At 38.1% G+C, this 14,121-nt stretch overlaps 1 protein-coding gene across 1 annotated transcript in view; it reads right to left on the reverse strand.

Annotated features, from left to right (window-relative positions):
• Window positions 1-4,765: 4,765 nt before the first annotated feature.
• The window catches only part of LOC122667069 (sterol 3-beta-glucosyltransferase UGT80B1-like), a 39,418-nt gene continuing 30,062 nt past the window's right edge, over window positions 4,766-14,121 (reverse strand). The window contains exons 11-14 of the mRNA XM_043863250.1: window positions 8,043-8,119; window positions 6,725-6,772; window positions 6,405-6,554; window positions 4,766-4,978 (exon numbers count right to left, since the gene is read on the reverse strand). Of these exons, the coding sequence (XP_043719185.1) occupies window positions 4,781-4,978; window positions 6,405-6,554; window positions 6,725-6,772; window positions 8,043-8,119 (473 nt within the window). The 3' untranslated portion in view covers window positions 4,766-4,780. The remainder of the gene's footprint in view (window positions 4,979-6,404; window positions 6,555-6,724; window positions 6,773-8,042; window positions 8,120-14,121) is intronic.

The following is a 14,121-nucleotide window of genomic DNA, read 5'->3' on the forward strand; positions in this document are numbered from 1 at the left end:
CAGCCTCACACAAGCAGGGTTTGGATCCCACCCCGTGCAGTGGATAGGGAGGCCATTTTGCCCTTGCCTGTGTGAGGCTGCACGTCGACCGCACGGGCAGGCAGCAGCAGATGATCCAAATCTTACAAAAACTCAGGAAAAACATTAAATGCTTTGTCTGCTACCATGGCGCATTAAATGTTTTGTCTGCTGACATGGCATTTGATGAGACATTGATCATTATATATTAGTGTTTATGGAAAAAGTAAAAATCACATCTCTGTTCCCCAACCCACTACATTCCCACCCCATCCTCCCTGTCAAACAAACGCTCCATTTTACAGATTTTCTTCATGGTATAATAATACTGGTACTTTTTTTGGGTAACACACATAATAATCCTGGTACTGAGGGATACAGTTAGATGAGATGATAACTTTGGCCTACAGGGTATTTATTGACCGAGAGAATTGGTAGAGGAAGATGTGCTACTACTATTAGGGTTGCCAGTTGCTACATCCTATAGGTGTCAACAACACCAAGGAACGACAGATGGGTAAAGCACTCAAGCTCAAACACCTCCCAATTGGTTCTAACTTTTTCTGTACAATTGAACTGCCACATCAGCACTTTTTCATCCCAATTCTCCTATCTCATCAAAGTCTTCATCAAATAAATGGGACCTAATTAAAATTCCACAATGCCAATGTGGGAGAATTTACACACCAACACCAATAGTAGTTTGGAGAACAGAATTATCCATATGATCAGAACATAAGAGGAAAATAATAAAGAATCCCATGTAAGAGGGAAATAGTACCCTAGCATGGTGGAAAACTTTTTCCTTTAAAAGCAATTCAAGGGGAAAATCTTATTATAATGAAAAGGGTAAAGGTCTTGTACACGGTCGTGTAAACCGTGTACCAAACTTTTCCCCCCTTTACTTTATTTTATTTATGAAAACCCCCCTCCTCTTTCCTCTCCGTTTCTTTTTACCATTCTTCTCCGTCCCCGGCTCCCATCCCCCTCCTCCTCCGGCTCCAGCTCCCTCTTCCCTTCCCTCCCTCCCTCTTCCCTTCTCTTTCTTCTCTCCGTCTCCACCACCGCCACCACCATCCTTCTTCTCTCCACCTTCTTTGTCCTTCTTCTCTTCCTTTTTCTCTTCTTCTTTCTTCTCCGGAACAATCTCTACACCCCTCTTAAGTTTGTCCTTAAGGAAAGGTATGAGCGCTTTGACGTCCATTGTTCCCTTCACAGTCACCAAATCCTTCGCTGCATCAATGTTCATGCTTTCAATGCCTGTGGACAAAAATGTGTAAATCAGTTTCATGAAATGTAAGAAACGAAAAATCCAAAAGCTAGCTCGTCGAGAGGAGATTAACTATTTTTAATTAATTTAATCGTAATTAATTAGTTCTAAAAAAGCCAAAAAAATGTCATTGAGAAACAAGCTCACTCACGTTTAATTTTCAAAATGATTCGACGAATTTTCTGGATGCAACCCTCGCAGTGTAATCTGATCTTTAGAATCACCGACGTTGCCGGAGCCTATTAACATTAATTAACCAAGGAAACGTGATAATTTTTTATTATTAATTAACATGAGATCGACTCTTGAATGTTTAGTTTTAAAAATTAATATACTAATTTGTGGTACCTGTTTGATTTTCTTATCATCTGGTTTCTTCGCCGATTTTTCTTCCGTCTTTTTGTCTCCATCACCACCGCCACCACCACCATCTTTGCCGCCGTCTTTGGGCAAGGAGGAGATGAGTTCAACCTTCTCCTTCGTCTTCTGCTCTATCCTTTCTCGGATGTTGGATACCGTGCGTGTACCTAATTAATTTGCCCCATTGGACTCGGAAATTTACTTGAAAAAACAGAGAACTTAAAATGTATCAAATTAATGATGAAGAAGTCGAAATTTGAAGTCAATAAATCAGTGAAAGCATTCAATAGTCCATATTTCAAGTTCCGTATCAAATACGAAGAACTAAAAAGAACTATTACCAGATTCAGATTACTGATAATAATAAAAAAAAACTTTGCAGGGGAAAAGAGGGAGCAGGAGGGTAGGAGGTGATGGGGCGGGAGGTTAGGAGTCGGAGGAGGAGGGGGATGGGTGCCGGTGACGGAGAAGAATGGTAGAAGGAAACGGAGAGGAAAGAGGAGGTGGGGAGTTTTCATAAAAAAAAAAGTAAAGCAGGAGGGAAAAGTTTCGTACACGGTTTACACGACCGTGTACAAAACCTTTCCCTAATGAAAATGATGAATAAAGAAATTGTAATCTTTCATTTTTGGGTTTAACCCTTTTAATATAACATACTTTTTTATTTAAATGAGATATACTATCTTCTCATTTCACATAGATACTGCCTTAAATATTTTCAATTTTTTAGAAACCCTCATTTACACATGCATTAAGTACTATATTAAAATAGCTTTTAATAATAAGACAAGCGGCAACTGAATGAAGGGTACAACTTCTTAATTACCTCACCACATTGGTGACAAGAAGCTGCACCCATCAAATTAGATACTTTATTAAGGATTTAGTTCTTCTTCTCCATGAATAGTGATTTCACATTATGAATGTCATTATTAACTTTCAAGACTTATTGGTGAAGGTCCAGCATATCTTTCTCAATCATAGAGTACTATCATGTGGATGAAGAGATTCTATCTTCACCAATCACTATAGGTTAAGAGAAAATGAGAAACTTGGTCTTTTTATTAAGGACTAAGTTTCCCTCCACCCATAGAGGACAGTTCACCCACCATCTTAGGATTTTAGAATGATCCAAAATACCCTCCCGATACGCTTTTCCGCCCTCTCCCGCCCCCTACGATGAATGGGATCACCATGGGTGGAGGGAAACTTGATCCTTTTATTAATATAAGAAGTTGAGTTTTTTATTAATTTTGTAATTATGTAAGTGAGTGTTAGATTATAATACATTTTTTACTCAATATTGATAAATGGTAAAATTAAGAGGATAAACCACATGTGTTCCTGAAAATTGGAAAAGCCACACCAACCATTGGATGGAAAGAGAAAACCCACCCTTTGGAATGACCATGTCAAATTCCGAGCCTCACGCCAATCATTTCACCTACCACCTATTTGATTCTTTTTTCTTATATTTCAATGACCAGAGAACTACAGTTTTTTGTTTTGTTTTGTGATATTGATAAACACATAAATCATACGTCAGATCCAAAAGATTAATTGGCTTTTAAAACTGTGGAATGATGGATATATAAAACACACACCTAAAACACACACCCGATGTGGAACTAAAACCACACAACAGATTTTTTCCATAATGATTGCTATTAATTATTCATTGCTTGGATGGGGATTATGAGTACATCTATGTAAATGGATGGATTGATTTAAGCTTAATCCAACGATTCAAATTTTATAAATTCATGCTTCTTTAAATCATTTTTGTAGCATCAGCCAAAAAAATCCAAAACGTTTTGTTTCGGTGGCCAAAACTTGTATTTTATAAAAACATGAAACAATTGATTAAATGAAAATTTCCTCTTTTTTTACTTTCCCTAAGTTATTCTGTCCATAACTCCATATTGGTTACTTTCGGTTGGTGTGGTAATTTGAACCAAAGCTCGTACCAAAAGTGGATTTGAAATCTTGCATTAAAGCAATTCAAAAGTAATTTTAATGATTGATTATGGATAATATTTGTGCCAGATACTATCTTTCTTTAATCTAAAATTACTTTGTTAAATTTTGAACTTTAGGACATAATTTTTATCAAAAAAAATAAAAAAGAAAAAAGGTTTAGGACATAATTTGAAAAGTCCATAATAAGTTATATTTAGCTTATAAATATCAACTTTTTTTTTAAGTAGATTTAACCAAAAAAAATTCTTGAACTATTTCACCTATAATTAGGGTTTATTGTTGCTAGTGTGATATCAAAATTCAAAACACACTCAGCGTTTCAAACGCAGAATCGAGGATTGGAATTGGACGGAGTCGTTACCACCCTAGCATTGACGACCCAGATGCGTCACAGCCAATTCCGATCCAAATTTCCGATACTCTAAACCGTGAGCACCCCGAGAGCTCATTCTGTTCTCATTTATCAGTACCCACGCATGCTCACATACAAAAGGCTCCATACTCTCTAGTAAAGCTATAGTTTAATCAGGGTAAACATCCATTCTACTATACTAGAAAGACTGGCCTGAAGAACTATACTGTTATTATAGGATCAAAATGAGATAGGCACAACGGAACACATGGCCCCCTATAAGCAGAGTACAAGGAGACTTATATATACAATGCAGACTGCATACAGATACACCGGGTGGAGTTCACCGTTTGGACCCCAAAATGTAAACTGTTAAGCAACTGATCCTAACATTCCAATTTGAAGATTTCTAACCATTTTTACGAGAACAAAAATGGTCCAAAGAACAGGGTTATCCAATCAGGCTTACATTTCGAAAAGAATCGCCACAAACTCATTGAACAGCACATCTTCAACCCTCCATGTCTGTCTTTCATACATAAAAGATAAGACAGGGAACAGATCCAAGTGGAACTAGCCACATGGTTGGTCTTAACATCCTCTGGCTGAGTATCTTTTAACTGTGATTTTACCTATGATCTCAAGAAGACAGGCGAAAAAGGTTTCATGCAACCATAACACCCATGGCATCACTCTAGTGATCGGTGATTATTTGCATCTAGGATAAAGTATCTTTAGATATGAATGCTTAAATTTATTTTTATTAGTTGTGACCTACAGGAAACAGAAAAAGGATGCTATTACGAACAGGGAAGACAGCAAACTTTCTCAATTTGTTCAAATAGCCACTGTAGTAGGTATGGTTGATCGTTCTCTTCCAACAATGACGTAGGCATTGGTAGCTCTTCAGGTAAATGACAGTGAAACACATCAACTGCTGCTGCTACACCATCTTCATTCTCTATCTTTTTTGCTAATTCCACTGCTTGTGCCTTTACCTGTAAGGTTCAAATATCATTGTGAACCAAGACCTCACTGTGTCCATGTCATAGCATATGCCAATACAAAAAAAAAGAAGATGTACAATCCATTTCTTGAAATAAAGGCAGTGTACCACAGCATTCCCATATGTAATGTGAACAACTGAACATACTGAGTTTGGGGATCCAATGTTCACACCAGGAAAAGGAGGGTGTTGTTCTACAATATCATATATGCCAAATTTGTTCAGTAAGACCTTTAACAAAAACATTATATGATTATCCTATATTTTCATCCTGGTTAGTGTTTTCCCTACTAAAACCGCAATACATGCCAAGACTCGAGGAATTACATTAAACTGAAAGTTACTTTTAAATCTGCTTGATCCTGTTGAAGAAACTGAGTCAACCTCATATATAAGATGATTGGAAATCCAGCAACATAGTCGATAGAAAGAAAGCTATACACAGTATACCAAACAAATAAATGTGGACCACAGGTGTTGGCTCAATTTCCACTTGAACCCTATCAGAAACTTCTTTTCACCATAAAAGAGAACAATAATATAATAAAATAAGTCAAACTCCACTTTTTGACTTGCAAAACTACAAAGGTTAAAAGGGCATCTTGCCATGAAGACATTTCCAAGTGACTTAAAAGCCAAGCCTAAGGTAAACTTGTTAAGGATGGAAAACCACACAAGGGAAATTCTTGACATGGGCTTGAATGCGACCAACTTACAAACAGTTTTCCTTTGTTAAGAGTTCCCATTCTTTTTGTTTGTCTTGCTTCTTTCCTACACAAAATTATGTATTGCTTCCGCTGTTATATCAAACTTCAAATCAATACTGAGTGCTAAACGTGGGATGTGTTAGATGTTTACCATGATAAGGGGAGTCCCTCTATCGTGGGTTGTAGTTGTAATCCTGTGGTAGTGTTGCTTTATCTCTTTATTTGTTTCCTTACTAGTCTAAGATACTTTGTATCTAGTTAGATTACTTGTTATGTACTTTCCTAGTCTGATTAGAAAAGTCTTATTCTTCTAGTCTATTGCAAGGACTTAGTAGTCCTTGCTCAATTGTAATCTGAAACTTATATATATGTAACAGTAGAGGGGGAAGCTCTCCATCAGCTGTTAATCTCTCTAGCAGCCTTCTCTCTCTTTTCTTTACAGGTTTTATATTCTGATATTGTCGCACTGAGAAACACCTAATTCTATCTGTCAATACCAAAAGATTGCAATATGCAAAAAGAGAAGGGGGGGGGGGGGGGGCAATGAAAACCTCCAAGTTCACACTTGCAATTTATCAAATTATATAATCCGGTCACTCATAAAATATCAGACAGACAACCAAAGACTGGTTTAAGGGATTCGACAAGTGATCCATCTTGAAACAGCTTAACTAATAGCATGAGATAGCATACATATACAGATCAAATTACCTCTGGCTGAAGCATAAATGTTATTGCATTTGATAGAGATTCAACAGTGAGCTCAGATATAGGTATTGGTGCTGGTGCTAACCCTATTTGATGCACTCTATCACCCCAAAAGAATTGATCCCCAAAGAATGGTATAATTGTTGTCGGACACTGGTACAGTAAGGTTACAAATTAGGCATTAGATAAATCCACTATACATAGTCATAAACCAAGGTTTAAGAAACTGGACAAAGCATGAATTATATTAATCTACTGGTGTACTTTCAGAAGTGAAAGAAACCAAAGCTTTAAACCGATGGACTTTAAAGAGGAAATATTACCCCGGCCCTTAGTCCTGCGGCTGTTGTACCAGCGCCACCATGATGAACCTGTATTTCAGCAACAAAACAATCACACATTAGAGATTTTGTTTGAGAAATTGAAAGTGAGAAATCATCATTGAAAAATTGATGCAGATGCAAAACTGCAATGAAGAAAGAAAACCAACAAGTATGTGTGATTTGTGATGCACCACGAAACCAGAATCAAGACCTGGGATCTGCCATCACAATCCCATCACTAGGGGATGTAAGTTCATCAATTGGAAACTCACCCAAATAGGAATTGGTGTCAATAAACAGGCTACTTAATCACTTTTCAACAAACCCAAGATCTTGTGATCTCTCCATGATTTGAGTAAAGCTTATGTACAAGCAGGTTACAGTTCTGTGACAGGAATTCTTACTTGTGGGATTATTTAATAAATGCTTTACTAAGCTTAAGAATTGTTTTGGTACAAACTACTTTTAAAATGCTTCATTTTGAAGATCCATATAGACATTCAAATGGTTCAAAGAAAGTCTTATGGAGTCCCTTATAGTGAACACTTTGGAGACTTCCACACATTGGTAGGATGTTATATAGCAATGTTTGTAGATCATTTTGGACCTGATGGTCTGACTCTTCATACCTTAACCCAAAAGGGAGGTTGGTCCATCCCTAACTTCTAACTCCCAACTCCATACTATGTCAAGGCCAAGAACCATTGACCAGCCAACAGGCCGTTGAGTTCTGACATTGGACTGTTCTAGTTCTAACTGCAAGAACCAGATTGTCATAACATCTGACTGTGGACCTAAACAATGAGCTAAAGTAATCAGCAAAGACTTCAACTCAAATGTACCTTAATATCAGAAGCAATGGCCCACTAGTACAAAAGCTCATTTACTTTAATTTCACCCAACTTATGATATTTTTTTTTTACATTTCTGTTTCTTGCTTCTATATTGGGACCATCAAACTGGTCAAGAGTCCTAAAGGTCCTTATATTCAGGATAGGTCAATAGATTTGCAATGGGGGGGGGGGGGGGGGTATTACAATTTCTGCTTCTTTTAGCTTCAGAGTTCCATAGAAAATTTCTGAATTGCTAAGATTAGCAGCTTGAGGGAAGTTCTTCTTTCATTTTCTTTACAAAGGCCTATGTTTCAATTTATTGAATTAATTTTTTGAACCATCTTCAAGGTTGAGACTTCTACAGCACTACAAAAGCAGAATCACAGACCAGACAAGATTTTGTTAAACTACCACACTTTCGATATTCCTCTTCATCTCCAATCCAGGTTATAAAATATAATGCACAAGAAATACGCGTAACTCACCACAGCAGAGCATTGAGGAAACAACCAGTCGTGAGGGCAATCATCAATAAGGAATACATTTTCAGGGGCTTCTTCAACTGCAAATCACAGGGTGCATTAGAAAAAAAAAACTCATCCCAGGAAGGTCAGCATTTTAGACTTCTAGGTAATCAAGTATAAAAGATAAAGGTTAGTCTAGTTGTGACCAAGCATGGTTTCATTTAAACCATCACCAAATCACCAGATGGCCAATACGGATGAATAAGAGCTTGAGACAAGCATGGAAAATGAATAATATAATAACAGAATCTAACAGCACTATTGTAATTTTTGGTCAATTTGGGGATGAAAGTTTACAAGGGAGATGGATGTAGTGTTGTCCACTATCACGTGGACCTACCCATGCAGCCACGTTGCAAAGAGTTGTGATCTGGTGATAGCTGAACGTAACCAAGCTTTGGTTGCATTTACATTTCCCCAATACGTATATAGAACATGGTTCCAACTGGCAGTTGGATCATCAGCTGCCATGCCCAGGGTTAGTACCAACTCACCCCAATCATCTTTTCTCAAGATTCTATTAGTTTCCAGGAAAAATGCACACACAGGAAAATTTCAATTGAAATCTTTGAGCTGACTTGCTGAGCAGACTGTCACGTTGGATGATAGCTTGGTCAGACTATTCAAACAAGATGGTCTAAATGCTGGCTCATGGATGATAGTTAAGATGAGTAACGCCTAAAACGATCTAAGTAAATTGATCTACTGCACGAGACTCAAACACAATACCTGTTTATCAGTGTATTACCCCTTTTGGCCATTGATGTAGAAGAGACTTTTTACCCCTTTTGGGGGCGCATGTAGAAGAACCTTTACCATTAAGCCATTTTATGAAAAAAAGGGTATTCATATACAATGATATGATTTCCAAATAATATTTCACTTAACCTTCAGACCACTGTTTGGAACAACAGTGGGATCAAAACCACTGACAGTTGGTTCACAATCACAAACCCTAGAGTCTAGTTTTGGAGTCGAGGTGAGGGAAGGAACTTATGTAGCACAAAGATATCTAGGTATAATTGATGTTCATGCACAGAAATATTATAGGAGAGAATATTCAATTGATAATATTCAACAACAGCCACAAACTCAGCTTTATCCCAACTTAATGGGGTCGGCTACATGGATTCAAACAAAACAAAGTAGGGAAAATAGAGTGCTAACCAACAAAGGGAAAGAAAAGATGGGGACAGAGATGAGAAATGAAAAAAAAAAAAAAAAGAAAAGGAAAATGAAAGATAGTAAGAGGAAAGAGGCACAGTCCAGCACGTCGGGAGAATCTCAGCTAAATGGGGTCTGAGACATGGATCCTTTCCCTCCAATAGGCTCTGTCCGAGGTCAGACTTGGTACAAGACCTAGACTATGCATGTCCTTCCTCAACACTTCTTCTATGGTCATTTTAGGTCTGCCCCTAGCTCTTTTAGCTCCTTCAATCGGAATCACATCACTCCTCCTTACTAGGGCGTCCCTAGGCCTCTGTTGAATATGACCATACCACCTTAAACGACTCTCTCAGAGCTTGTCATTGATCGGGGAAACTCCCAGGTCCGCTCTTATATGTTCATTCCGTACTTTATCCTTCCTTGTTTTTCCACACATCCATCTTAACATCCTCATCTCTGCTCACAAAGCTTATCAATATGACACTTCTTAACTACCCAACATTCTGCCCCATACATGATAGCCAGTCAAACAACAGTCCCATAGAACTCTCCTTTAAGCTTTAAAGGAATATGTCGGTCACACAGCACTCCAGACGCACCTCTCCACTTCATCCATCCCACTTTAATTCTCTGTGAAACATCATCCTCTATGTCACCTTCTTTATTTATGATTGACCCCAGATATCTAAAATAATCATTTTGCGGTATCTCTCTTTCCTCAATTCGCACCACATCAGTATTCATCATAGTGTGACTAAAATTACACATCATATACTCCATCTTCGTTCTACTAATCTTAAAGCCTCTTGTTTCCAAGGTTGACCTCCAAAGCTCTTAGAGTTAATCCCTTCTTTTGTCTCATCCATCAAAACGATATCATCGGCGAAGAGCATACACCATGGGATCTTGTCTTGAATGCTCTTGGTTATATCGTCTATGATAAGTGCAAAAAGATAAGGACTTAAGGCTGAACCCGGATGTAATTCAATCGTAATTGGGAATTCCTTGCCCTGACCTCCCACAACACTAGTTACCACACCCTCATACATATCTTTAATGACATCTACATATTTACTTGACACCCCTCTTTTCACTACATGTTGGATTAGATCTCTAGGGACTCAGTCATAGGATTTTTCAAGGTCGATAAAGACCATATGGAGATCCTTCTTGCTATCTCTATATCTTTCCATGAGCCTCCTCAATATTGAGATCCTTCTTGCTATCTCTATTATCTATTCAATTGATAATATTGTGGGATAAATAAAAGAGACATATGAGATGAAAACGACTGATGGTTCTGTTCAGATTGTATGGAAAGAGAAATGGTAAGCTCTAATGAAAATCATAAGTAGAGCAAATAATATGGGAGAATGTCCCCGAGTTTGGCAGGCCCTCTCGAACTGCCTCCCAACGCAGTCTTTTTTGATCCATCGTTAGATTGCCATCTCCCCAGTTTGTTGTCTCTGCTCGAATGTCCCTGAGGATGTGGAGCACCTTTTCTCTGCCTGCTCCTTCTCTTCCTCCATCTGGCAAGGTCTTCTGTCCAAATATTGGCCTCGAAGTCTGAGGATCCTCCCTAATGTAAGACTAGAACTAGAATAGGTCTAATCCCAGGCATAATCAAATAAAAAAATCTCTAAAGAACAAGAAAGAGAGCAATGGGATTCCAAAGAGAACAATGGGATCTCAAAATTGGTTAGAGAAGAATGATGAGATCTCAAAACATAACCAAAAGAAAGAATCCCACAAAATTAATAACATGTTGAAGCAGCAATGATCTTGCTGTAATAATCATAAAAAAATCGATGTAACAATATGTTGAAAAGAAATCCCAGCAGCTTGTAGCACTCTCGAACTTAATTTGATTGAACTGGGGTTGGCTCTCTCAGCCTGGGCATCTCACCCTTCCTATCTCAGGATTTTCACAAGGGCTCAAGCCAATATTTCATTAATCAAATTCGTGTACAATGTTGGACCCTCCCTTACAAACTTATATAGAAGACTCAAAAATAGACTTAGCCACTAAAAAGGAAAAGCCTAAGCCAATCCTTAACTAATAAGGTATCCTAAATTGACCAGGAAAGTGAAATAATAAAGAAAACAAACTCAAAATAGGATTCTAACTAAACTATTGAAGTAAATCTCGTTTTCCTATTTTCTACCCATATTTTAGGCTCATTAAAGTGGTCAATTACAAAATAAACCCATGGGATCAAAGTCCCAATACATAAATAACCCAACCCACAGCTTATTTTCAATAAAACAAGTCCTCTAAGGGACTTATCTACATCACTCCTCTTTCAGAGAGAGTGGATTATTGGTGGATATGACTTTTGGTGGTTCGTCCGTCTGTGATGTTGTGGTAAACTTGCTTTTGGTGCTGCCATCAATCACATTTGAATGGAATATAATCTCAGAAAATGGTCCTCTAGGCCCCTCCATCAGATTTGGGACTCCATTGCTTTTGATATTAGAAGCAAGCTTTCTTTTTCTTCTAGATGTGTGGACTCCCCAAGGAACAGGCATATTGTTGTTTCCTGGGGTCTTCCCCCCTCTCTTCAGTAGCCCTCTTCTTAGGGTTTTGCTGTGCTTGTTGTGTTAGTTCTGTAAATTTTTCTTCTCCCCCTTCTGGGATATATATATATCTCGCAGCAGCTACATGGACCCCTTCCTTTCTGTTGTTGCCAGCGCTTTCCCGGGTCGAATTGGAATTCTTTATTAGAAAGGGCAGGTAAAGCCCGAAGGCTTCCTTCTATCCTCCCCCCAGGCGTTTCCAAACTGATCGTGTCCCAGGATGGAATACAACCGAAGAAGGAAGATAGTCAGTATCAGGGAGACATGATTAAATAATGATAATTTAGGTGTAGAAGTGTAATTCAGTCATTATGCCTTGATAAAAGCCAAAAGTTTTCCTAGTCCAGAAAGACTCATCTCTAGATTGACACCATGTTTTGCTACGTGGAATGGTGATCAAGGAAAAAAAAACTCGGGTTTCGACCTAGCCAAAACCGAATTTTGGTTGGTCGAAACCAGGGATTTTTTCCCATGGATGGGGAAACCAAGGTTTCGACCCCAAAACAAGGTTTTTTAGGTCTGATTTTTTACAGGTTGCCTATTTTTGACATTTTAAACACAATCCATGAATTACTTTCACCAAAAAATCACTGGAAATGGTACTTGTGGTTATTGACCCAAGTTTACTATCGTACACTTTGATACAACACAGACACTAAAGTATCGGGATCAGTCACTCTCAAAACCAATACGTAATGTCTGATACATACTATATGATACCGATACCTAAAACCATGCCTACCAATTCAAACTTCTAGGATGAAAACTTTACATTTACTATCGTGATCTATAAAAACTTTACATTTTTTTTTGGTAGATGGAAAATTTATTCAGAAATTAAACACAAGGCTTCACTTATACATAGATTGTGAAGCCAAGAAGTGGATGAATGCCAATCTGTCATCTCAGTAAGAGACAGGGCCTCCCTTGCCATGTTATGGGCTTATACAATTAGCTTCCTTGGGAACATACCCATACTCACAGTAAAAAAATTTACTAGCCAAAAACAAGATGCCCTGGATGATCGGTTCCACTTCAAAAGGCATGCTTGAAGATGGCTCGGTCAATACCGATCCGATCCAGCCAAAATTGGCCGACATGATCTGAGATTGCGAACCTTGCTCTCCACTGCCATGACAGAAAGTTAAACCTAATTAAAAATTGCAATTCTTACCTTTTTTTTTTATAATAATTTTTTATTAACCAAAAAACAACGTTCCCGAAGAGTCAACAAACAGAGGAAGAGAAATACAGGGAGGAGATACATTCCAGCGCTTTTGTCGTTTGAGGAGAGCTTTTGTTGTTGGTTTGAATGGGAAAAAGAAGATAGAAAAGTGAAATAAGGTTTTGCCAAGGAAAAAGCAATTCAAAAGGCCATGGTTTTGACCGGTTCGACCAGGTTTTGGTAGAAAAACCGTCGGTTTTGGTCGAAACCTGACCGAAACGGTCGAAACCATGTCAAGTTTTGGGATTTTTTAAAGTTACAGTGTAACTCGTCTCGGAACCTGTTGAAACCGAGGCAACTCGACGGTTTCGACAGGTTTCGGTCGAGTTTTCGATCCATGATGGTGATATGCCCTCTTGACTGTATGGATAAAAATGTTTGCCACATATCAAATATCAGACAGATTCAACCATATACTCTCCCATGTATTGGCATATTCAGCTGTCCATTTCATTTTAGAAAAGTTTTATTTTTCACTGAATTTTCAAAACCTTATTTTTCCACATGACCAATTCTGTTTTGGCTGAAAGTTGACATGTGAGAAGGAGACCTTTGGGTCCACCTGATGCAGATTCATCACCGAAATGGGCTTATTTCTTTAGAAATAAGTCTAGGGTTGGGATATAGATATGTTGGGCCTTTGATCCCAAGGGTTTTCTATGTAATAGGCCACTTTACTGAGCCTAAACTAGGGGTATATAAGTTGCATACGGGATTAGCCCAATCGTTTATTTTTATGTTTTTTTAATTGAACCGGTTCAAATTGGTTCAATTTAAGTGATCGTGTGACTTGGTTAAGTGGTCATGCGATGTAAGTTGGCCTGGATTAGGACTCTATAAGTCCAGCCATGTTTTGAGTCTATTTCTTTTAGTATTTTAGTCCAGCCCCTATTTGTTTGCACTCATCATGGATGATTTAACTAGACATATTCAAGATGAAGTCCCTTGGTGTATGCTACTTGCTGATGATATTGTTTTGATAGATGAGACAGTGAAAGGGATTAATGCAAAGCTAGAACTATGGAGCTCAAACTTGGAATCAAGAGGTTTTAAGTTAAGCAGAACAAAGAC

This window comes from Telopea speciosissima, chromosome 7 (genome assembly GCF_018873765.1).
Source record: "Telopea speciosissima isolate NSW1024214 ecotype Mountain lineage chromosome 7, Tspe_v1, whole genome shotgun sequence".
Classification (NCBI taxonomy): Eukaryota; Viridiplantae; Streptophyta; class Magnoliopsida; order Proteales; family Proteaceae; genus Telopea; species Telopea speciosissima.